The sequence below is a fragment of the Vicia villosa genome, linkage group LG1, assembly GCF_029867415.1.
Source record: "Vicia villosa cultivar HV-30 ecotype Madison, WI linkage group LG1, Vvil1.0, whole genome shotgun sequence".
Taxonomy (NCBI): domain Eukaryota; kingdom Viridiplantae; phylum Streptophyta; class Magnoliopsida; order Fabales; family Fabaceae; genus Vicia; species Vicia villosa.
Window position 1 is genome coordinate 248,682,567 of NC_081180.1, and position 26,867 is coordinate 248,709,433.

A 26,867-nucleotide genomic window follows, 5' to 3' on the forward strand; every position below is an offset into this window, starting at 1 on the left:
CTTATATTTTCATTTGATTAAAATATTAAATAATGTGAAACTATTATTTTTTTGAATTTTTGTTATTCATCACCCATATTTTCATTTATTTGAAAATCCTATAGGTAGTAATTTTACACTTTTCAATATTTTTAATTAAAAAATAGATGATAAATCGATAATATATTTTAATTAAAATGATCTTAGTATAGTAGAACATGCAAAAATAAAAAACTTCTAAACTTCAATTAAATAATTATGGAAGTAGAAAATATTCTCTAATAACTTTAAAAAAAATAGTAAACATAATTATAGGATGTAGAAAAATATTTTTTATATAATTTTTTTGTTATGGAAGTTTTAGATACTAAGCATACTAGAAAAAAAAAATCCAATAAGATATTTTTTATATGAAATTTATAAATTAAACGTTAATTAAATCTAATGGTTAATATTGATAATTCTCATTTTTCACAATAGATATCAGTTCTCACTGGATACGCTCCTATATATATATATATATATATATATATATATATATATATATATATATATATATATATATATATATATATATATATATATATAAACTCTTTCTATAAAGTTTCAATTGTATTTATTTTTTGTATCAATATACCTTAGTTATTTAAGGTAATATACAATTTGTTATAAGTACTTTTATAAAAATGTTAATTGATTATATTCTTTAAAAAATAAATTTATAAAAATGATACAAAAAATTTAATAAATTTAATATACCACAAATAATATGATTTCCTAAAAAAAATCTATTTTGTAATGTAGTATTCTCTTTTTTTTTACCAATCTTATTAAAACTTTAGAAACGAAAAGAATGAAACTTTTTTTTTTTGAAAAAAATTAAAGTAAAAATGAGACTTTGTGATAGGTTTATATTATATTTATCACACTTTTTAAATATAAAGTATTTATTGAATTTTTATCAAAATATTTTTAGCTTTTATTTCCTTTTAAAAATAACCAGTTTCCTTTTTAAATTTGTTAATAAAATCATGCTAATAATTATCTAAAGTTCTATTTGGTAAAAATAACGGTTAATTAAAAAGGTAGTTGATAGTTTATAATTTATAACTGATAACTTATAGTTTATAGTTTTTTTATTCCAATAACTACTTATAGTTTATAGCTGATGTCTGATAGTTTATAGATGATAAATTATAAGTCTAGAAAATAAATTATAAGTGAATAAATTACTCTATAAACTCCTATCGTTATATGAACTTATAAGCTATAAGTTTAAAAACGAGTTAGCCATGCAGAGCTAAGGGCACTGCTTAAGTCCAAAATATGTTTATTTATTTATTTTTTAAAATTGAACACATTATTTTATAATATAATTTTTTTTATATTTGTTTATTTAGCCTATTTTAAGGACATTCTATGGGATATTTTTCTATAATAATGCTAATCAGGTTAATTAATTTCAAAGGTAATAGAGTCAAAGTTTATTAAATTTAATATTATAAAAATAGTTTAAACAAGGTATAACAAATTCACCACTTCCATTCATGAACAAAGTCTTAGTCTCTATAGCCTTAAAATTTTACAAGAATTTACTGTCAACTTAAATTCGGTAAAACTTGAAGAATTTATCTACACAATTATGCAGAAAATATTCAATTTATGTCAAAAAATAAATTAAAAGTAAAAAATATGCATTCATAAGGAAAATCAAAATTCCAAAATTTTTAATTTCAAAAAGTAAAAGAAATAAAAAAGATTAAGAAAAATCAACATTTTTATAGAAGGAAAATCAATTTAATTTATTAAAGAATCAAATATATATATTTTAAACTTGTTTACATAAATAATCAAATATCTTAGATATTATAATTATAAGTAGAAACAATTGAAGCCATATGATCCAAAGGCAAATGATGATCTCCAACAAGTTCAAAAAAATGTTAAGATTTTTGGCACTCTCTATACTTTACATTCTTCAGATTCAATATGCAAATGGAAAAGTTCACCATCACAAGTTTGTAGTAAGTTTTTTTTTTTTTTCAATTTTAATTTCTCTCATTAATTAATGATGGTAGCAATGAACAATATTTGTAAAAAAAATAAACTTTTTGTGTTGTTTTTATGCAGGTGAAATCTTCATCTTTCACAAGACTATGTAGTACCAAGAACATTTTGACAGTAAATGGAGAATTTCCTGGTCCAACATTGATAGCTCATAGAGGAGACAAGCTTATAGTTAAGATTTATAATCAAGCAAATTATAACATAACTATACATTGGTATGTTGTTTCAAACATTAGTAATTTTCACATGTTATTTATTTATTTACTATAGTTTAAACATTTATCAAAAACAAAAAGATTTTTTACAACTTGGATATTTTTAGGAGGTATAATTTGTTGAGGAACGTCTCACATTTTTAGAGGCTGTTGGTTAGTTATGGTTCAACCTCGACAAAATAAATAAGAATCATATTCAGTTACGATTTAACCGAAACAGATATATTACGAGGGTTTATTTACTCACAATTTTATCGTAAAAATTTGAGGTCATGTGTTATTGCCTATGAAGCACGGACGGAAACACAATACCGACACTGACACATAATCACAAGTATCAGTGTCAGTTTCAAACACTTACACAGACACAAACATATTTGTTTTTTGAGATTTCGGTGCTATAGAGATTGTAGCTCATCTTGCACACTCTCGTAGACAGCCTTGAACTTGACCCAAACATATGTGATTGATTGGAAGATTGTTTGGTGACAGGCATGGTGCAAGACAGGTTAGGAATCCATGGTCAGATGGACCAGAATACATAACACAATGTCCAATTAAACCAGGAAATGAGTTCAAACAAATCATACATTTGACAACAGAAGAAGGAACAATTTGGTGGCATGCACATAATGGTTGGGCAAGAGCCACAGTTCATGGTGCTCTCATCATTCTTCCCAAACCAGGACACACTTATCCATTTCCTAAACCTCATGCTGATGTTCCAATCATACTAGGTACAAAACCTTCATCAACTTTACATATAATTTTGTCTTTGTTTCATGTTTTTAGTTCTATTCCTCTATTGAAATTTTCATCATTTTGAAGGTGAGTGGTGGAAGGAAGAAGTTATGGAAATTCCAAATGTAGCTAACAAAACCGGTGGAGAACCAATTCTATCAAATGCATATACCATTAATGGTCAACCTGGTTATCTATATCCATGCTCCAAAAAAGGTGCACTCCCCTCCTTTGTTTTTGTTTTATATTTTTTTGTCTGTGTCAATAACCATCAGAAACTCACACACAGAACCGCGATGTCCAGGATTTGAATTTGTGGTTAATCTAATAATATCGGTATTTGTTATCTGAACTATTCTCTTGTGATTGTTGATAGATACTTTCAAGATGAATGTGGACTACGGAAAAACATATCTTCTTAGAGTAATCAACGCGGTAATGGACGAAGAACTTTTCTTCGCGATCGCGAACCACAAATTGACAGTAGTTGGCAAAGATGGACTATACTTAAAACCAATAGAAACAGATTACATAATGATCACACCAGGCCAATCTATGGACATTCTCTTAGAAGCTAATCAACTTCCCGGTCGATATGTCATGGCTGCAAGAGCATATTCTAGCGCTTTCGGTGCTGGTTTCGATAACACAACCACAACAGCATTACTCGTATATACCGATTCTCATTCTCGTTCGCGCCGTGACAGAAAGAGTCCAATTCTTCCTAAACTTCCTCCTTACAACAAAACAGAAGCATCAACAAACTTCACAAAGAATTTCAGAAGCCTAGCAACAAAAACTCACCCGATAAATGTCCCGACAAAAATCGACACGCATCTATTATTCACGATATCGGTTAATTTGCTCAACTGTAGTCACGATAAGCCCTGCACGGGCCCGTTCGGGAAGAGATTCGCGGCTAGTGTGAACAACATTAGTCTAGTGCATCCAGACATTGATTTTCTAAGTGCATATTACTATGGCATTCCAAATATATTCGAAATGGATTTTCCGAAAAAACCGAAAAGAGCATTCAATTACACAAGTGATAAATTACCAGAATATCTTTTGAGTACATCATTTGGTACAAAAGTGTTGGTTTTGGAGTATGATGCAAGTGTTGAACTTATATTGCAAGGGACTAATGTGTTAGCAAGTGATAATCACCCTGTTCATTTGCATGGATATAGTTTCTATGTGGTTGGTTGGGGCTTTGGGAATTTTGATCCTAAGAAAGATCCTAAAAACTATAATCTTGTTGATCCACCAGAAGAAACTACAGTTGGAGTACCAAATAATGGTTGGGTTGCTATCAGATTCAGGGCTGATAATCCAGGTAAATTTTTTAAGCATTTATTTTTATTTTAGTAGTAATTTTTTTTTAAATTTAACAAATTGTGATCCTGATTTTTAAATTGCGGTCGCAGATGCGGTTAGTATCATTACAGTTGCTACAATGCGCACTGCCACTGTTAACCATTGTGTTTGAAATACACAGTTGTGCATTGCATTGTAACTGTTTGGAAAGTGACTGATGTGATTTATAATGTAACTTTTTTAAGTCACCTTACAATTGCATTTGATGCAGTTGCGAAGACTACTGTTTTAGTAATATTGCGGCCGCGGTTATGGATTCAAATTTAAAACCCTGATTATGATATTTGATTTGATTTGTGATTTTTAATGTTTGATTATGATTAGGTATGTGGTTGCTTCATTGTCACATAGAGAGACATGCTACATGGGGAATGAGTATGGTGTTTCTAGTGAAAGATGGTCCTAATCCTAAAACACAAATGCTTCCACCTCCTAAGGATTTACCTAAATGTTAATTGAGAATTATAGTAATAGTCTTGTTTATGTACCAAAGGAATGATGATGTTTAGTCTCAAAAAGAATAATAATGTAGAATGGTTATTGTACTTTGATTCACCAAGTGTACAATCAAATTTTGTAGTATATGTTCTTCTAATATCATAATAAAAGTGTTTTAGGGTAATCAATCTAATTAACTTTTAAAATGGTTTCTGATTCTTGATTCTGTCAACTATTATTCATATTAATTTTTTTAATATTTAGAGAATAAATATAAAAGCCAAATCGATAATAAGTGATTAAATACATAGATCAACTTGATACTTTTAAAGTCAGAGGTTTTTAAAAATATTAATATAGTCATTAATATAGTCACGAAACACTTTTAAGAGTGCTCTATAGTCAAACATTAATATGAAGGTTTATCCAAATATTTGTTACTCCTTCCGTTCCTTTTTAAGTGTCGTTTTAACAAAAAGCTCTTCAACTAAGATACTGGATTGTTAGAGTTACTTTTCCTATCATACCCTTATTTATTTTTCTCTTTCCAAATAAATTTCTTCCTACACTCTCTTTTTCTAATAACTAATTGAAAAATGTGAGGTAGAGTTATTGAGAAAATAAAGGTATAATTGACAAATTACAATATTAAACTATAAAACGACACTTAAATAGGAACAAAAAAATTCTTTTAAAACGACACTTCAAAAAGAACGGAGGGAGTAATTTCTATCCTTAAGCTTTTTTAAATAAATCTATTATTAATTTATAGTAAACAAAAGTTTCAAAAGTTAAAGGAAAAAAAAAAGAGATATTGGAGTTTTATAATTTGTTAAAATTAAAAATAAAATAAAAACCTCAAATCTTAAGTTAACTTTAAATTTAGAGGATTGTTTAATGTACTCTATCTATATGGTGAAAAAAAATCATATGAAAATTTAAAATTACCATTTAAATTTTGAAGATATATATTTGGACGCACCTCAAAATATACCAAATACATGAATAAGTTAATCACACGTTCATTTTGTATAAAAAATTAGTTTGGAAATATATTTTCGAAATCCGAAAATTTATTTTTGTAAATTTTGAGCCCACTTCAAGCTGATGATAGTGAGATAGGGATGATGGATTTGACGAAGTAGGGATTGTAAACAAAAACACATAGATGCCACCAACAATTGTGATGCCAAAACTGAAGGTGAGAAAAACACAAGAAGAGGGGTTTAATTGTGTTGACTTTTACTTGTTTTTCCCTTTAAACCTCTTATAAGAATCTGAGTCTGAGTCTAATAGTGATAGCAACAGATAGAATTGGTCAGAAATAAATAAGAGAGCAAGACAACGCACAAGCAATTATCCTGGTTCCTCCTACAAATCAAGAGTAGTCCAATCCCCTTGGCCATCCAAGAGATTTCCACTATAACCAAATCTGATTACAAGTTGCTTAATCATACAAGCAAGAGACTTACAATGCCCAAACACACAAGTAAGAGACTTCAATGCTCAAACACATAATCAAGAGACCTCTAATATTCAAACACACAAGTAATGGATTTCTAATTGCTCAAGCACACATGCAAGAGACTTCGAAGCTCAAACACATAAGCAAGAGACTTTCTACAATTTATATAGCAGATAAATAGTAGTGATAGAGTGATAATTATAATTGATATATAATCAGAGGTGTAAACAAAATACAACACAGAAAACTATAAGACTTACAAACTTCTAAGAATAAACAATTGTTAAAAAGTTCTAAGTTAGCTTGTGCTCTTTGTTTTGATAGAGTAACTTCTTCTTTTTTTGTCAAGGCGCAGTGCTATGTGTTTCTCCAAATTTTCAGCTCCTTTTATAGAGTTTGTAGATGTTTTCAGATTGGCTTTATGTTTGGTAAAACTAATTTAGCAGCAATAGGTTAAATAGAATTATAACTTGTAAGAGAAAGCAGGTTGGAGTTCTATTTAATGGAAAAAATGTTGTGTTGAAATGTTTCAACAGCTGGAACAACATGTCGAAGAGAATGTCATGACATCAACTCGTGACATCGTAGTTGAGCTGACAGTTTGGATTCTGTTATAACAGAAACAGAATATTCCTAAAACATTGAATCCTATGTGGAGTTATATCTAAGGAGAACATTTAGGAAACTAAATGTGGAAATATTTTATAGGAGAATCTGTTGCAAAATTGTAACAACTTATTGTTACTATTTGGAGCATATTTAATGGAGATATTTAACGGAGATATTTATGGAGAATATCTTGGAGCTTATATTGTGGAACAATTTTAGCAACAGTTTGTTATGTCACTTTGTTACGATTTAAAGGTCAATAAAATCAAGACAGGATATTGAAGAATTAAACCAGAATATTGAAGATGCAACATTTTCTAATTTAGGAGATAAATTAGGAAACTTGAGATTAAGGACCTTTCTTTTAGCAGAAGAATTATGCTGATTTGTAAAAGTAAATAAAGCTGTGATTGAAGGCCCAAGTCCAGTTGGGAATAGGTTATAAATAGGAAGCTTTGTAACCTATTTTAGGAAGCTAGTCGAGTATTGACAAGATGTAGTTTTTAGGGTTAGCTGTGTAAGTGAACCACCCGGTTTGTGGGATGGTCATTGATTTGTGCCTCGAAGCCTGTAGGCAAGATGTTTATTTTACTCACTCAAAAGCTATGAAGCAATGAGTGCAGTTTTGTTCTTGGATGAAGCTTTGAAGCAACTTCAAGTGATATTTATTTGTGTGCTTAGAATGTAGGAAATTAGGCCGTCGATGCAGTGACTGAGTTGTTTACTACTAGACATCATTGTTGTGATTGGGAGTGGAATGGAAATATTCCATATCTAGGGAGAACCTAGGTAGAGGGGTCATTGGGAAGTGATTAAGTGAGGAGTTGTAAACTGTAAGTTTAGCTCTGATCTAGTACTGCTAATAGTGGACTTCATCCCTGGCTTGTGTAACACCCCGATTTTTTTTTCTACAACAAGAGTGAATCAAAAAAATGGATTATTTTCACATTTAAATCAATTAATGGTTTTCCTTTTGAGAAATAGTGTCCCGTTTTTTTTGTTTTTTTAAAATGCTTCAGTATGTACTTGGAAAACTCCTCTTAATGAAATATTAAATACACATGAAACCACCTACATGATATAACTTTGCTAAAGCTTAAATCCTGCACCAGTTTTGGAATGAATAGTCTATTTATTATACCTAAATAATATTTTGTTTTTATTGAAGAAATTTTTATTTATGACTTAACTTCATTTTTGTTTCATCACAATTAATGGTTGCAAAGAATCTAAAGTATGAGCCTTTTTATTTAATTATTTATTTAAAATAAGTTATTAATTTTAATTAATTTTAATGGTAATAAAATAATACTGGCAATTCACTATAGAAGAAATTTTTTAGCAATTCTAATTATTTATGTAATATATATAATGGGTAAAATTTAAAGAGAGGGTGAGAGGGACTTACCAAAAAGTGAAGATGAACTAGGAGTTTGTTTGTTTCCTCTACTGTGTACAAAGATATGAAGAGAGAAATAGAGATTGATCAATTATATGTTTCTTTTTCTGGTGTGTAGATACTACCACCACACCACCCTATTTATAGCAAGAGCCTTGCCTTCATTCGTTATTTTCCTTCCGCTATGACAGAGGGTCTCTTTCTACTTGCTAAGTGATCATCATGACCAATCACTTCTCATTAATACATGTAATGATAAATATTCTTCCATATCTACAAATATCTATTGTCATTTGTCTGCAGAATTTTTATTTTGTTTTATCTGTGTAATTTTCGGTGTTATGTGACACTGATAAAAATGCCCGAAATAATTTTTGCCGATAATAAACTTCTTTTCCGGGTTATTCTATACTGCGTTACATAAAAATATCGGTCGAGAGAAATAAAATTTATTACTTTTATTATTAACTTTTTGTTAATCTTTTAAGAATAATTTATTTTCACTGATAAACTTTTGTTATGACCAGAGATTATTTTAAAAAATTTTAAGCGGGTAAAACTATCATTTATTAGAGAGACCGGAAATTAATTTCAAGAGGAACTATTTTTATTTATTTAATAATTTTTTTTAACTCTTCATAAATAATTTTGTTATTCTATCACTAGAATCTCCTTATCAAACAGGGGTTGTTTTTTAAAAAATTAAGGCGGCTAATTTTACCGAACATTAAAGAGACTGAAATCAAGATTTTTTTAAGAAACTGATGTCTTGAACTACTAATAAAAATTCTAAGATTTTATTAGTATAAATACTATTTAACTATATATATTTGATCAAAAATATATCATAGAGGTGAGAATATACTATAATTTTAAAATATAAATTTATTTATAAAATTACGGGTCTTACAATACTCCCCCCCTAAAAGAGTTTCGTCCTCGAAACTACGCGTCTGTAAACAATTCTGGGTATTTCTCTCGGATTGCACTTTCAAGTTCCCAAGTTGCATCACCAGTGGCTTGGTTCCAAATTATTTTTACTAACGGAATTTCCTTATTCCTTAGCAGCTTCATTTTTCTATCCTCGATCCTAACGGGTATTGCTTCAAATGATAAGTTGTCTTTAAGCTGAATGGTGTCTGGTTTGATTACGTGAGAAGGGTCTGGGATGTACTTCCGTAGTTGTGAGACATGAAACACATCATGTATTCCAGATAAAAAGGGCGGTAATGCAATTCGGTAAGCCACGGGTCCAATTTTTGAAGTTATTTGATAGGGCCCAATAAACTTTGGAGTTAACTTACGTGTTTTGATTGCTCTCCCCACTCCCGTGGTAGGTGTGACACGGAGGAACACATGGTCTCCCTCTTCAAAATCCAATGGCCTACGTCTTTTGTCGGCGTAGCTTTTTTTACGGTCTTATGAAGCTTTCATCATTTCCTTAATGTTTTTAACCTTTTCTGTAGTCTGATGAACCATTTCTGGACCTACAATCATACTTTCACCATCTTGGTACCAACATAATGGCGTCTGACATTTTCGCCCATATAGAGCTTCAAATGGAGCCATTCCGATGCTGGTATGAAAACTGTTGTTGTAGGTGAATTCAATTAGAGGTAGTATATCATCCCAACTCCCTCTATCATCCAGTATACATGCCCGCAGTAAATCCTCTAATGACTGATTCGTTCGTTCTGTTTGTCCATCTGTTTGTGGGTGATATGCCGAACTTAATCGTAGCTTTGTTCCAAGCGCCGCGTGTAAAGCACCCCAAAAATGTGACGTGAACTTTGGGTCTCGATCTGACACGATGCTAGAAGGTACCCCATGTAGTTTAACAATCTCAGAAATGTAAATTTCTGTTAGCTTGGCTACGTTATAGGTTGTTCTCACCGGTAGGAAATGAGAAGACTTGGTCAGACGGTCGACAATTACCCAAATGGAGTCATGCATCCTTCGAGTTTTTGGCAATCCAGTGATAAAATCCATTGAAATGCTATCCCACTTCCACTCAGGAACATCTAAAGATTGCAACATTCCTGCTGGTCTTTGGTGTTCCACTTTTGCTTTTTGGCAAGTTAAGCATGACGCTACATAATCTGCCACTTCCTTCTTCATTCCTGGCCACCAATAGTTTTGTCTCAAATCTTTATACATCTTTGTTGCTCCAGGGTGAATGCTAAGTTTGCTCTTGTGAGCTTCCTCTAAAATTAGCTTCCTTATCTCCGCAACATTGGGTACACAGACTCTTCTGTTGCACCTTAAGATGTTATCGGGTCCTACTTTGAAATCAGGTGTTTTTCCTTGTACCATCAATTCTCTTTTCTCTTCTAAGAGTGGATCATCCTGATAGTTTCGAATATCTTCCAACAATCCATTTGAGATCTTAATCATTCCACATTGAAGGGTTCCTTGTCCCAATTTTACATCTAGGTGCATGTCTCTGAAAGTTTCCCAAAGCTCTTGTTGTTTGGCCATTAGTGATGCTGTCGCAAGAACATCCTTCCTACTTAATGCATCGGCCACCACGTTAGCTTTTCCTGGGTGATATTGTAATGTGAAATCGTAGTCCTTCAAGGTTTCCATCCACCTCCTTCGTCTCATGTTTAATTCCTTCTGATCAAACAAATACTTCAAACTCTTATGATCGCTGAATACTGTGAACGTGCACCCATAGAGATAATGACGCCAAATCTTTAGCGCAAAAACCACAACTGCAAGCTCCAAATCATGAGTGGGATAATTTCTTTCGTGAGTCTTTAATTGTCTCGAAGCATATGCTACCGCCCTTCGGTTTTGCATCAGCACACACCCCAATCCTTGATGAGATGCATCGCAAAAAACTTCGTATGGCTCCTCAGGTTGCGGCAGGACCAGAATAGGCGACGTTGTAAGTTTCTTCTTTAACAATTGGAAGTTGGCTTCACACTTCTCAGTCCAGGCAAAAGGTTGATCCTTTCTAGTTAGTTGAGTCAATGGAGCTACTATCTTTGCGAATCCCTCAATGAATCGTCGGTAGTATCCGGCCAATCCTACAAAACTCCTTATATCAGTGACTGTCTGAGGCTGTTTCCATGCGAGCACGGTTTCAATCTTCGCTGGATCTACAACAATTCCTTCCTTTGATATGACGTGTCCTAAGAAATTTACCTTTTCTAGCCAGAATTCACATTTGGACGGATTAGCATATAACTTCTTTTCACGCAAGATTTGTAACACTTGACGTAGATGCTCTTCGTGTTCCTTTTTTACTTCGAGAGTAAACAAGGATATCATCAATGAATACAACAACGAATTTGTCTAGAAATGGGTGGAAAATTCGGTTCATGTAATCCATAAAAATAGCAGGTGCATTAGTCACTCCAAATGGCATGACTAGGTACTCATAATGTCCATAACGAGTCCTGAATGCAGTCTTTGGTATGTCTTCTTCTCTTACTCTAATTTGATGATAGCCAGACTTCAAATCAATCTTAGAAAATACAGATGCCCCTTTAAGTTGATCCATCAAGTCGTCAATGCGAGGTAAGGGGTATCGATTCTTCACGGTTGCCTTGTTAAGTTGCCTGTAGTCCACACATAGTCGGGAACGCCCATCTTTTTTCTTTACCAAAAGTACTGGAGCTCCCCATGGGGAAACACTTTGCCTGATCAGTCCTTTCTCCATCAAGTCCTCCAATTGTTCTTTAAGTTCTTGAAGTTCCCTTGGTGCCATTCGATATGGTGCAATGGAAATGGGTCCAGTTCCCGGGTGTAAGTCAATGAAGAATTCAATGTCTCTTACAGGTGGTAAACCGGGAATCTCGTTGGGAAACACATCAAGAAAGTCTTGAGTAACTAACATGTCTTCAATCTTGAATTCGGAAATCACTTCCGTATTAGAAAGTATTGAAAGGTTAAAAGATCCATTCTTTAGAGAACCTTTGAGTTGGTTAGCTGATAGGTATTTGATAACCCCGGGCTCAGGCAAAATAACCAACTTCCGAGCATAATCTAACATAACATAATGAAATGACATCCAATCCATTCCGAGAATAATCTCGAGAGATTGTAGGGGTAAACATATTAGGTTAACTAGGAATTCTCTCTCTTGAACCACTACTTTACATAATAAACATGCAGTGTTCACAGTTAGAACCTTAGCAGGGGTAGACACTACCAAGTCGAAAGGTAATGGGGTTACTATCATTTTCAATCGATCAACGCAATCTTGGGATATGAATGAATGCGTTGCCCCAGAATCAAAAAGTGCAGTTAAAATGGTACCTTCAATTTCGCAATTCCCTTGGATCAAGTTGTTGGTCGGAGATTTTCCCTCTGCACCCATGCAATACACTCGCCCTTGAGCAGTTGGTCGGGCAGTTCTAACAGCATTAACAGCTAACTCTGCTTTTGGAGTTCTGCAATCCTTCGCCATGTGACCCCGTTTGTTGCATTTGTAGCAGGTAGGACCCCTATTAGGACATTCATTCGCATAATGCCCACCTTCGCCACACTGGTAACAACGCACCCCTGGGGCAGCTTGAGTTCCTCCTCCTTTATGATTTTCTGTTCGTTGAGGTCCTCGGTTGTTATAGTGTGGTCGTTGGTATGGCCGCATCTGTTGTCTATTACGTCCTTGATTTTGAAAATTTTGACGATTAGGCCCCCCAGAGTTCTGGACCGCCCCGCGATTTGTCCTCTTATTCTTCATTTCCTCCACTTCTCTGCATTTCTCCACCAATGGTTGAAAACGTTGTATCCCTAAGGGTACCACTGAGTCTTGTAGTTCGTACTTGAGTCCTTCTTGGAAACGGTGACACATGTAGACTTCATCCACTCCTTCCCTGAAGAATCGAAAATATCTGGATAAGGTCTCAAACTTGGCGGCATATTCTCCCACAGTCATACCCCCTTGTCGAAGTTTCAGAAAATCGTCTCCCAATTTGGTCCTCGCACTTATGGGAAAGTATTTGTCTAGGAACTTTATCTTAAAGGTTTCCCAATTCACTTCTTCCTGTGCGCCCTCCATCATCAATCTAGTGCTTCTCCACCAATACTCTGCATCGCCTAAGAGAAGATACGTGGCATACAACACCCTTGCCCCTGGAGGACAATTGATTACCTCGAAGATCTTTTCAATTTCTTGTAACCATAAGTCAGCCTTCTCGGGAGTAACATCTCCTTGGAATTTAGGTGGATCGTGGCGGCGAAACTCGGTTAATCCTCTTGATTCTGCGGCTCTTATCTCTCTGTCCCGCTTCTCCAAATCTCGAAGGTTCTTAGCAGCAGTTTGAGCGGTGACAGCGGCTGCCATATTGGCCATAGCTTGGGCCATTTGATCCACCTGATGGTTGTTAGTATTGTCACGTCGTGGAGGCATTGTTTTCCTACAACACCAACACCCAATTAGAATCCTCCTTACCTGTTTCAAGAGAACTTCCAATATCTTACTCCTAAATAATGAGTGGATGTCAATTCTTAACTACCCTAAAAATGTGGATATAAGTTCTAAATTTTCCCAAGCATGTAATTATTTTAGAGTACTAAACTCTCGGTCCTCAGATAACCTGAGCTCTGATACCACAATGTAACACCCCGATTTTTTTTTTCTACAACAAGAGTGAATCAAAAAAATGGATTATTTTCACATTTAAATCAATTAATGGTTTTCCTTTTGAGAAATAGTGTCCCGTTTTTTTTATTTTTTTAAAATGCTTCAGTATGTACTGGGAAAACTCCTCTTAATGAAATATTAAATACACATGAAACCACCTACATGATATAACTTTGCTAAAGCTTAAATCCTACACCAGTTTTGGAATGAATAGTCTATTTATTATACCTAAATAATATTTTGTTTTTATTGAAGAAATTTTTATTTATGACTTAACTTCATTTTTGTTTCATCACAATTAATGGTTGCAAAGAATCTAAAGTATGAGCCTTTTTATTTAATTATTTATTTAAAATAAGTTATTAATTTTAATTAATTTTAATGGTAATAAAATAATACTGGCAATTCACTACAGAAGAAATTTTTTAGCAATTCTAATTATTTATGTAATATATATAATGGGTAAAATTTAAAGAGAGGGTGAGAGGGACTTACCAAAAAGTGAAGATGAACTAGGAGTTTGTTTGTTTCCTCTACTGTGTACAAAGATATGAAGAGAGAAATAGAGATTGATCAATTATATGTTTCTTTTTCTGGTGTGTAGATACTACCACCACACCACCCTATTTATAGCAAGAGCCTTGCCTTCATTCGTTATTTTCCTTCCGCTATGACAGAGGGTCTCTTTCTACTTGCTAAGTGATCATCATGACCAATCACTTCTCATTAATACATGTAATGATAAATATTCTTCCATATCTACAAATATCTATTGTCATTTGTCTGCAGAATTTTTATTTTGTTTTATCTGTGTAATTTTCGGTGTTATGTGACACTGATAAAAATGCCCGAAATAATTTTTGCCGATAATAAACTTCTTTTCCGGGTTATTCTATACTGCGTTACATAAAAATATCGGTCGAGAGAAATAAAATTTATTACTTTTATTATTAACTTTTTGTTAATCTTCTAAGAATAATTTATTTTCACTGATAAACTTTTGTTATGACCAGAGATTATTTTAAAAAATTTTAAGCGGGTAAAACTATCATTTATTGGAGAGACCAGAAATTAATTTCAAGAGGAACTATTTTTATTTATTTAATAATTTTTTTTTAACTCTTCATAAATAATTTTGTTATTCTATCACTAGAATCTCCTTATCAAACAGGGGTTGTTTTTTAAAAAATTAAGGCGGCTAATTTTACCGAACATTAAAGAGACTGAAATCAAGATTTTTTTAAGAAACTGATGTCTTGAACTACTAATAAAAATTCTAAGATTTTATTAGTATAAATACTATTTATCTATATATATTTGATCAAAAATATATCATAGAGGTGAGAATATACTATAATTTTAAAATATAAATTTATTTATAAAATTACGGGTCTTACAGCTTGGTATGCCCCAGAGTAGGTTGATTAAACCGAACTGGGTGAACAATTCTGTTGTGTTCTTTATTAAAATATTAACTTTTTAATTTTTCATTAAAATTTTTTTTTTTTAATAAAAAATTAACTTTTTTATTTTTTGAAAAAGCCGATTTTTTTATTTTCGACAAAATTCAACTTTTTTATATTTTCGAAAAAAATCGTTTTTATGTGAAAATCGACTTCTTGTATTTTCGTCAAAAAATCGGGATTTTGCCGAAAAAATCGATTTTTTATATTTTCGAAAAACAAAGTATTTTTTATCGGATAACCGATTTCTTGTATTTTCGATAAAAAATAAATTTATTTATGTAAAAGTCGATTTTTTACAGTTTCGACAAAAATCGTTTGTTTTTTTTTGAAAAATCGACTTTTTATATTTTCGACAAAAATCGAATTTTTTTCCTGAAAAAAATGAATTTTTATATTTTCGTTAAAAAAAATCTACTTTTTATATTTTTGATAAAAAATCGATCTATTTCAAAAAAAGTCGACTTTTTATATTTTCGATTAAAAAATTGTTTTTTTTTAGAAAAGTCTACTTTTTATAGTTTCGAAAAAAATTGATTTTTTCCGAAAAAGTCAACTTTTTTCTTTTTTTGAAAAAAATCGATTTTTCGATTAAAAATCTTTTTTGAAAAAAATCATCTTTTTGTATTTTCGACAAAAAAATTTGATTTTTTACCGAAAAAAGTCGTCTTTTTTATTTTCGAAAATAAAACTGCTATTTTTTTCGAAAAAGTCAATTTTTATATTTTCGACAAAAAAACTGTTTTTTTTCTTCTCAAAAATATGTTTTTTTTTTTTATAAGCAAGGGATATAATATAACGAGTACTAGGGGTACTCGAACCCGCTTACAAAAAGAGAGCGAAAACGCTCAAATAAAGACGAGGAAATTACTAACCAACTGAAATCTACTTTAAGTAAAAAAGAGGATTTTTACAAAACTCGTAGAAATTACACTTGGAGTAAGCAATTTCGCCAAAAAACGACCATTTCCAAATCTTCAATTTAATCTCCCACGTGATGTCGTTGACATTACAAGTTCCTCTGTTAAAAACAATATCGTTTCTCCGCAGCCATAGCCCCCTAACCACTGCTATCCAGACCAGCCCTTCCTTCCTTCTTTTGACTCTCTTCGACCTCTCTAACACGCACCAAACAAGAAATTTTTTCCAAGGATTCTCTTCCATAACCGTATCCAAGCTGATCCACAGCATAATGTTGCTCCAAACCTGCTTCGAAATCGGACAACCAAAGAAAAAATGGGATAACGTTTCCTCCGACCCTGCACAGAAAACACAAGAACTATCCGGATTGGATAACGGAATTCCTCTGCAAACAAGCTGATCTTTGGTTGGTAGTCTGTTTAAGAAACATTTCCAGACAAAGCCCTTAATATTGAACGGCACCTCGGAGGACCACATGGAACGGAAAGCTCTGGAATAATTATCATCAGAACACACGTCATTTGTTCTGCCCGCCAGACAATCGTAACCCACCCTTACGCTATACCCATTTTCACGGTCGTGCTGCCAAGACAGAATGTCCAATTTATCCGCCACCGGAACAACATTCACGATATGATTACATAGTTGCAGGTAGTCAAGTAAGATTGATACAGGCAGCGTCTCCACATTGATTCCACAGTCACCCCAAGCCCATTGTTCTTCAGTCCAACCTCCAAATTCTTTCACCATCTTCCCCTTCATCGAACTAACACCATACAGCACAGGAAAAGCATCCTTCAAACAAATATCACCGTGCCAAAGTGACTCCCAAAAGAGAATAGAATTTCCGTTTCCCAATTGATAGGAAAGATTACCAATTAACACCGGTTCCGTACTGCCAAAATCCAGATTAACTATATTTTTCCACCATGTCAAAGAGTCACGACGGTAACTCCCGTCAACACCATTACGAAGAATTCTCTGAACCGAGCCGTATTTGGCCTCGAGCACCTTCATCCACAGCGCGTTCTCACACTTAAAAATCCTCCTGCTCCATTTAAGCAAAAGAGCCTTGTTGAAAACACTAACCTGCCTCATCCCTAAGCCACCTGATTCAATCGGTTGAAAGACACGCTCCCATGAAATCCAGTAGACTTTCCTACTGCTCTCACTACTGCCCCACAGAAATCTCGATTGTATGCTCTGAATTTCCTTACAAACCTTCATAGGAGCTTGATAGAACGACAATTGAAAGATGGCTAAACTCGAAAGAACCGACTTCAGCAAAGTGATTCTACCCCCAAAACTTAAGAACCTGTTCTTCCAGTTAAGCAGCTTCGATTTCATCTTCAAGATCAGAGGAAGCCAGGTGGAACAAAGACCCGGATTACATCCTAACGGAATGCCAAGAAATCTGAAAGAACACGCCTCAATCCTACAAGATAAGAAGCACGCGGCAGCCTCCATAAAGCGCTGATCAATATTGATCCCTATCAGCCTGCATTTGTTGTAGTTAACCCTCAACCCAGATGCCACTTCAAACACTCTAAGGATTGCCTTTAAATCCCACACTTGCTTCCATGTCGCGGTTCCCACCATTAAGGTATCGTCAGCGAACTGCAGAAGATCGACTGCGCACTCCCTTCCCACGCTAAAACCATGGTATTCTTCTGCTGCTTTCTCTTTATTTACAAGGCCCGTAATCCCTTCCGCTTCCAGAACGAATAAAAAAGGGGACAAGGGATCTCCTTGACGGAGACCTCTTTCAACCTTGAAGTCTTTGGTCGCGCTTCCGTTTACAAGCACAGACATCCAACTGGAAAACACAGTAGCCTCCATCCACCTCATCCAACGAGACCCGAACCCCATCCTAATCATAATACTTCTGAGATAATTCCAACTTACCGAATCATAGGCCTTCTCAAAGTCGACTTTGAAAAGGAGACACTTTTGCTTAGTCTTCTTCGCATGGTCTATAGCCTCATTTGCAACCAACACTCCATCAAGCAAGAGTCTGCCTGGGACGAAAGCACTCTGATTGTTCGACACCACGGAGTCTAACACTCTCTTTAACTTGGATGCAAGCAGCTTTGATAACACCTTGTAGATACAACCCACAAGACATATAGGTCTGTAATCTCCTAGCCCCAATTGGATGTCACCTTTTGGAATAAGCATAAGGAAAGATGAAATTATCGCCTTTGAGAGCCTACCATTGTTGTAAAAATCCCTGAACAGCTTAGAGAAATCATCTTCCAAAAAGCTCCAGCATCTCTTTATGAAATTCAGATTATAACCGTCCGGTCCTGGGCTTTTAGAGCCCTCGCACCCCCACACAGTGGCTTTAATCTCAGCAGTAGAAAAAGGAAGCTCTAGGGAGGCTGCTTCGTCGACCGTAATGGACTTGAACTGAATTCCCGATAGTTCTCAAAAATATGTGATTCAAACAAATTATAATTTGGGGCCCTTACTTAGGCCCCATAAATAACAAAAATATTAGGGAGCTTTGAAATATGGGGCCAAAAAATTATTTAGTTAATAAAGGGCCTAAAAAAGAGGGGCCATATAGGGGCTTATTGTTAGGGCCTTGCAATTTTGGGCTTTTTTGACCTCTCTACCCGTGCGTCCGCACGGGTAATTTAAATCTTAAGATGAATAATGTATTACAAACGCATAAAAAAAAGTTTAAAAGTTCAAAAAGAAATGTTAAATTAGAATTCATAAAACATAATATAGATGTAATGGAGCTATATATAGTAGCTATTTTAAAAAAAGAATAAGTTGGAAATGCAATAGGCAAAAAATGTCTTAAAAAAACTTTGATTGTATATGACATCTTAGATTGAAGTGTACCAAAGAAATCTGAAAAGAATAGAAAATAAAGAATTAGAAAAATTAATATTAAATGAAAGTGTTATTAAGAAATTAAACATGGAGTAATAGAAATATGAAATAGTTCAAAGCAAAAACAATGTTTGGATTATTCAAAGGATTTAAATTGTAGCCAACAATGCACATTTATTGGGATAAATAAATATGAAAATAGTGTGATTGGGAAAAATAATGTAACACCCCTTTTATACCCCAAAATAAATAAGCATATAATCAGAGAATAAGCATGCATATAATTCAAAAGGGCGTCACAACGACGTTTTCAAAAACTAAAAACTTTTAAAAACCGACAGCATTTACTTACAATATATGATACACCTGGTCATTTCAAATAACACTTCTCAATTCATCATATTTTATCTAGAATATGCATTCACAACGGAAACTACTAAATACTCATGTGTTTCATAAAATGATCCATGTCCCATACCATGATCAAGTCTCAATAATCATATCAACATAAATTAAAACATAATTCAGGATATTTGGCTTGAAAGCCTCTCAAACAACAAGTAGCCAAATAACAAGTTCTCAAGTCATAAACATAATACATAACCAAATAGAAACATGAGTTCAACACGACTAATCTACCCAGTGTTACATGACCAGAGCATCGACTCACTACTTAATCTCCAACAAACATGGAAAAATCTCCGGCTAGATCACGCACGAGCTACTAAACTCCAGAACCTGCATGTCGCCAAACGAGGGCAACATTAAAACAGAAGGGTGAGAATACGAACCATTATGAAGAAAGTATAACAGAATATAATGGTTAAATTAACACTTCAAGTAATTAGTCATACTACGTAAAACAGAATAGATAATAGTAATCAACACATATTTCACATGTTATCGGGTATACAACAAGCTTAAATAGTATAATATTTCAATTCTACTTTTATATTCTCAATTAAGTACACAATCATAATTCTCACATATTCACACATCTAATCAAATAAGTATTCAAACTTCACTCATTTCAATTAACAAACTCATACACATATCACAACTACATCAACTTCACATACTCAATTATCGCATAATTTTAATGTGACTCAATGTAAGGTATGTGACGCAATGCATGTGGTACCGAATTGTGAACCCAAGGTTTCACCGCTTTCCGATTCAATATCAAGAATCCAAGCCACGCTTCCGATCCGGACAAGACCAAAGCCCACCAAATGTAAACATATAGTTTACCGCCTCCGATTCACTCTAGAATCTAAGCCTCGCTTATGTTTCAAAGCAAACCACCTTTGTTTCAAGGCATCCATGATATGAATGTATGTACAATGTAAATCAAACATATGCAATTAAGATCATCTCTACCATCTTAATATTTAGCATATCACAATAATTCACTCAATGAATTATCCACAATATTGTACACAACATTCTCATCACATAAGCATTATTCACATATAATAATCAACACACAATTCCAATCCACCATTTTAATTAATACTAGTCATTAATATTTATCACATGCTAATTCATAATTTATCAATTATATAGAATTTACTCTTTTCATAATAAACTAAGAACCATTAGGAGTATACCATCTAACTACTCCTAGAAGTTTCAACTAAAATAATACTCATAGGAACATATTCATTATTTATATATATATATATATATATATATATATATATATATATATATATATATATATATATATATATATATATATATATATATATATATATATATATATATACACGTCACGTTTTCCATTCCTATTTAGATTATGTCTATCATGTATATAAATAATGGCTTAATCCTTTTCATTGTGAATGAGAAATACTTATATTCAAGTGTTAGATTAGTCTTGAGAAGTACACTCCAATCCAATCTTTATCCAAAATTCAAGGAAATAACATTTATTAAAAGGAGGATTCAAGATTAACAAACCAAATAGATATGAAGTATGTTTATCCAAATAACATTAATAACTTATTTGTAAGCAATTCTAAATACTATTGCCATTGCTCACTTATTTTCCTATATTTGAGTTAATAGCAGCCAAAAAGAAAATAATAAAATTTCCTAGCACATTTTATTTCTATATTTGAGTCAACACAATATTGCACATAACTGCTAGTAAAGTCAGTTCAAGCAGAGAGTGTACAGTAGAAAACTCCAAGTTCAAGTAGTCAAACAAATTCAAGCACCCACATCATTCAATTGTTGTTCCATTAATCCATTAGAGGCTACACAAACACAATGAAGGGCCTATTCACCCTTCCAATAATTTCACTGATTTATTCACAACAATCGATGCATATCTAAGACCTCCAATATGGAATACTCAATACTCAACAAGGCATCTTGCTTAAGATGTAGATAACCTCACGTTTAATTTTTTCTTTTAATTGGTCAAGGAACAGCAACATAGTGTTTTCAGCATTTATTGGTAATGATGATTCATATTGGGATTGACTTGAAACAAACAGCCAAGCAAATTAATAGATTAAAACAAGTGAAGGAAACAGGCACATTCCAGCGTACCAGCCTCTCCCTGCCAACTAGCCGCCGTCCATCACCATTACTAGGGTGACGTCATTCGGGTCTGCAATTTAATACCCACTCAATTCGTTTTTCACATTTTTATGAATATAGAGGTATTCTCTCCAGCATTAGCTTAATTTCAAGTTCTAATTCTTCTACAAATTCTTCAACATACTAACAAAATTAAAACACCCATTTTATAAGATTCATCTATGAACAGTTATAAGTATGTTAAACTACCAATTACCCCATTATACTAGCCCACAATGATTAGGGATTATCCCCCATACCTCTTGATTTCTCCTCCAAAACCCTAGTTCCTCTTCTTGTTCCTCTCCTCCACTTCTATTCTCTTCTTTTAAAATTCAACAAATGAAAATGATAATGTTATATCTACTCTCCTCAACCCTTACTATCTTATGTCATACTGGGCTTAAAAAAATAACACCCCCTATTTACTTATAACTCTAATAAATAGGCCCAATTAAATATAATCTATTCTTATTTCTATTTTAGCTACTAAATTAAATAACACCAATAATTAAATAGACACAAATATACACATCAAGTTAATTAATATATATCAATTAACACACCAATTAATTAGATAAATAATTAACACACCAAATTAATTAAATAAATAATAAAATAAATATTGCTAAAATCCTCTAATAATTCAATGTCTCATATTTCCGGTCAAATCTTAGTTATTCAAAAAAATTCCCAAAACGCTAAATATTTACTCATTAATATTTCTAATACTAAAAATATTAAAATTTTCGATTAAATATTGATCCGCTATCCCGAACTAGTACCGACTAAATCGTCCCAAAACGCGAAAATTTCAATAAACATCATAAATGACTAAATTAAGCAAATTTTTATGAAAAACACCAAATAATATAATTAATAAAAATATTAATAAAAATCAGGATGTTACAAATAACACTATGATTTCATGGTTAATACTTAGAATTGTTATTGCTTAAAATAAAATAAACGTATTATGGTGATAGCGACTCATGAAAGTAGTGAATTTCAGTGATAAAATTTACATAAGGTATTATAGTGGTAGTGTCCCATAAAAATAGTGAATGTCTGAATAAAAATGAATTAATATCCGAAGAAAGGTATTATTTATGGTGGTAGTGACCCATAAAAATTATTTGTATTCTGCTCAACAATTTTTTTCTTTAAATTATATTTCTAATTTATATTCAAAGATTTAAAAAAGGAAAATGAATAATGTTTAAAAAATGAAAAGTTTGAAATTTAACAAAAAATCTAACCATATAACTTCATCACAATTTCTTTATGGACCCCCAACCTTCTTACCCGCTGCAAAAATACCAAAATGTCCCTATATTTCAAAAATGCATCTCCGAAATCATTTTTTTCTGAAAAAATGTTGATTTCAGAAGTGCACTTCCGAAAACACAAAAAAAATTGTCTTCGGAGATGCATCTCCAAATTATTATTTTGAAAAACTATGTAATTCGAAATTTATATTAAAATATAAATAAAGTAGTAAATAATTTTATTCTTAACTGATCTCTTTTATTTTAAATTTTTGTTGAATAATTAATATATTTATTTTTTATATAATCATAATTGTTGTGTATTATTATAGTTTTAGTAATTATTAATATGAAATATATTTTTTAATTTTAATTGAAATTAGAATAGAAATATCAACCGTATAATTATAGTTATTATTATTCATAGCTAATAAATTATATAAATCTGAATTAATCAATATCTTTTTTTTTTTTTTTAATTTTTTGAGATTTTTTCGGATATACATATCCGAAAAAATCTTGGGGTGTTTTCGGAGATGCATCTCCAAATTAATTAAAATTTCAATTTTTTCGAAAATGCATCTCCGAATTAACTAAAATCCCAATTCTTTCTGAGATGAATCTCCGAAGGATATTTTCGAGTTTTCAGCCAGGATTTACCCCTAGGATCTATAAAGAAATTGTCTAACTTCATTCCTTTAGCGCAACATGTAATTCATAGAAGGAGAAAAAATATCAAGAAATTCAGACTTCTACTTCCAAGAAAAAATATGTATTGCTCTAAAAAACGATACAGTTGTCTGTAGATTCAAGGTTCTTAATAAATTGAGACCTCCAGAAATTCTTCTATGAGATTCTTCAAAATCTGCATGTATAAAGAATACAAATAGGTCTAATGCGACGCAAACAATTGCGTCCAATAATCATGGCATATTTGCTTTGATGCTTTCCCATTCTGTAGTTCTTACAAGAATACTGTAGAGATAATTAAATGAGTTAATTAGATTTTTTACAAATCTTATATAAATCATTGACAAAAATGTTAAACACGATACTGATACTGATACTACTACGTTGACGTAATTAATAATTTGAGATGGTAAAGTGAGTATGAATTATAACCTTCCCACATAAGCAGCATTGGCAATCAGTGCAAAGAGGAACATGAAAGGATTTAACCCCTACATGATAAAGAGAGAAATCATCTATAAAAATTAGAATAAATATAGATTATATGAAGTTTTGTGAATCATATACTAAGATTGAATATTACCTCAACATTCCCTATTTTAATTTGTCTAATAATCATGTAGTAAGAACATTGATAAGTTAGGATAATTCAAAAAATGAAAGAGTAAAATAAAAGTATAGAACAATTAAGTAGTTTTAACATACATTTAACCATATTTGAGGTATTCGGCTTCCGGTATAGATAGATGCCATGAGCGATCCCAACTATTGACCTAATGCACTGTGATGTGTTACATGTTCCTGTCATGAATTCTAATTAGTAGCAGCTGCAACCAAATGCAACCATGGAAATCTAAAGTGTTGAGTATGAGTCATAGACAGTGTCAACGGAGAGGGGACGAAGACATTGAGGTACGGTTCTGAGTTATTATTGTGATCTGACAAGGAGTATTATAAGAGTAAGAGTGTATGAATAACATACTTGGGAGAGTAGTTTTCTTCCAGTCAGTGCTACGTATCTCACTTTCAAAGCATTACTCTGTATAGGAATGCTAATTGGTGTTGCTAGAAATGATCCATAGCTTCCCTGAAACAGAGTACACTAATCTTTTCAAATTAGTCCCTTTATATTTACAAGTGCAAAAATCGGTATTTGTTCCAAGTCTTCAAATGGAAGTGATCCTAAAATGTCCTAAATCATCTGTAAAAATTAAAGAAATTTTAAATTTTAAATCATTAGTAGAAATTAGAGATAGTTACTTTCATTTAAAATCAGTGTGTATTTACAATTACCAGGTTCTGCAATTTGTTACTAACATAGGTTTCGTCAACTTCTCTCCTCCATGATGCTCCTATTGCAGACTCAGGCTCAACATCTGCTTCAAGAAGAGATAGAAAAAAGGTTTTGTCGCTGGATATTGAGCTTTTCCATAATTTATTAGAATAATGCCTGCAACTATATATGAGTAAAGATAAAGTGGTCAAAACCACTACTAACTAACTCAGGCAAAGATAGGAGCTTTGGGAAACTATCTAGGTTCTCCATTTTTCCATATAATTCACATGAATAAATTAGAATCAGTTTCATGGTTAGGAAAAACTATGATAATGAAAAAGTGTCAAAATTAATAATCTTTAAAATATATCTACAATTCTAATAATAAAATAAACTCAAAATATGTTAAGAGAACTTGAGATTACTCACTTGTATAGTTGTATTCTTTTTATAAAATTGACAATTTGCCCAAAATCTTCATCGGTTTCACCTGAAAAACCAGAGAACTAAATGTTAGGATGATCCTTGCACTATATTTTTTATACTTTCTAGGTATGACAACAGTCCTAAACTCACTCACAATATATTATCATCAACACACAAAATCATTCAAATTTCAAACCAAAATTATTCCTACCTAACAAACCCTAAAATAACAATAGTTTATGAGACAAATAAAAGTCATTAAAGTTTTGTGATGATACACCCTAAAATCGAAAATCAAAAGAAATTGAAAGTTGAAAAACCAAAAGTCATTGTTAAAGACAGAACAAGGAAATATCATAAAAATTGTTACCCTAAAACCAAAAAATTTGAGAAAATCTAAAGAGATTTTCAATCGTTACGAAAACACCAGAACAATGAACCTAGTTTCAATCTTTCACTATTTCAAATAGTGACTATCGGAGAAGAAGAAACGGTGGTCGACGGCGAGATCTATCGAAACAAAATTTCAACTGGTTCTTTTGAAAGGTTGTGAGATGAAGCAAACATATAGAGATTTTGTTTTTTCATTTGAGTGGTCGAAGCCAGAGAGGGATGCGGCGCTAGGGTTTGAATGGAAATGAGAGGGAGGAAGAAAAAAACAGAAGAGAGAAGATAACGTAAATATATGGTTTTGTTAACCGGGTAAAAGCATCTCTCAAATTTGAATGAAAATTTCAAAAATTGGAGTACATTTGATTGGTTTATCAAACTATTGCATTACCCAAATGGTTTGCAAATCTCAAACAACTCTCTTTCTCTATGGCTAAGAATTAGGGAAATGTTGTTAGCAAATCTCAAACAACTCTCTTTCTCTATTATCTTCATCTTCCACCTTCCTCCGTCCTCCTTCCTTTAATATCTTCGCCTTCCACCTTCTACCATATTCCCAACCTATTATTTCTCTTTCTTTTCCATGTTCTTTGTCTCTCTCTTTTCACTTTTCCCTAATTCTTTTACTTTCTCATTCATCTTTAACCTAAATCCATATCTTTATTTACTTTTTTTAATATTTTTATCATTTTTCTCCTTTTCACCTTCTTTTTAACATATTTTCCTCTTTTATTTTTAAGGTTGTGGTTAGATCTGACAATATGAAGAAGAAAAAGATTATCAAACAACTTCAACAATATAGGTAAAAATTCACTATCTTTGACTCTCTACTCAGACCTATGAAATTATGGCGGTGGTTATGGCGTTTCCGGCGATAGGCGATTTCACAGTGGTAGACTATACTAGCGGCAACACGCGGGTGTGGTGGTGGTTGGATTCGAAATGGTTTTTGTGTGACTTTTTTATTTTAGGTTTTGTTATTAAGTTAATCTCCCTTAAACCTTAAGTTTAGTTTTCTTTATTTGATATGTTTAGGTCTTTATGAAATTTTTATTATAGATCTGAAATTATTAGCAGCCCTTTTGAAATTATTATTATAGATCTGAAATTATTA

At 32.4% G+C, this 26,867-nt stretch overlaps 1 protein-coding gene and 2 long non-coding RNA genes across 4 annotated transcripts; 1 reads left to right on the forward strand and 2 right to left on the reverse strand.

Moving 5' to 3' along the window:
* Positions 1–1,919: 1,919 nt before the first annotated feature.
* Positions 1,920–5,021, forward strand: LOC131598808 (laccase-14). Its single transcript, XM_058871373.1, has 6 exons — positions 1,920–2,003; positions 2,110–2,261; positions 2,754–2,998; positions 3,090–3,218; positions 3,379–4,338; positions 4,704–5,021. Exons 1-6 carry the CDS (start codon positions 1,920–1,922, stop codon positions 4,832–4,834), a joined length of 1,701 nt encoding a protein of 566 aa, XP_058727356.1. The 3' UTR covers positions 4,835–5,021.
* A 14,527-nt stretch (positions 5,022–19,548) lies between these two features.
* Positions 19,549–22,041, reverse strand: LOC131625320 (uncharacterized). Its single transcript, XR_009290836.1, has 2 exons — positions 21,964–22,041; positions 19,549–19,852 (listed from the first exon to the last, which is right to left on the reverse strand). It is a non-coding gene; the product is annotated as an uncharacterized LOC131625320 (long non-coding RNA).
* Positions 22,042–23,695: 1,654 nt separating this feature from the next.
* On the reverse strand, positions 23,696–26,318 carry LOC131625324 (uncharacterized). 2 transcript variants are annotated; one of them, XR_009290838.1, is made up of 7 exons: positions 26,145–26,318; positions 25,367–25,427; positions 24,955–25,117; positions 24,644–24,862; positions 24,367–24,462; positions 24,094–24,152; positions 23,696–23,946 (listed from the first exon to the last, which is right to left on the reverse strand). It is a non-coding gene; the product is annotated as an uncharacterized LOC131625324 (long non-coding RNA). The 2 variants fall into 2 exon arrangements; XR_009290837.1 differs by lacking the exon at positions 26,145–26,318 and adding an exon at positions 25,734–26,134.
* Between the last annotated feature and the right edge of the window lie 549 nt (positions 26,319–26,867).

Bases quoted from the DNA above. Each gene is read 5' to 3' on its own strand.
- LOC131598808 (XM_058871373.1), top strand. From the start codon at position 1,920: ATGTTAAGATTTTTGGCACTCTCTATACTTTACATTCTTCAGATTCAA. The intron at 2,004-2,109 runs GTAAGTTTTTTT...GTTTTTATGCAG, and splicing joins TTCACCATCACAAGTTTGTA to GTGAAATCTTCATCTTTCAC. The intron at 4,339-4,703 runs GTAAATTTTTTA...GATTATGATTAG, and splicing joins ATTCAGGGCTGATAATCCAG to GTATGTGGTTGCTTCATTGT.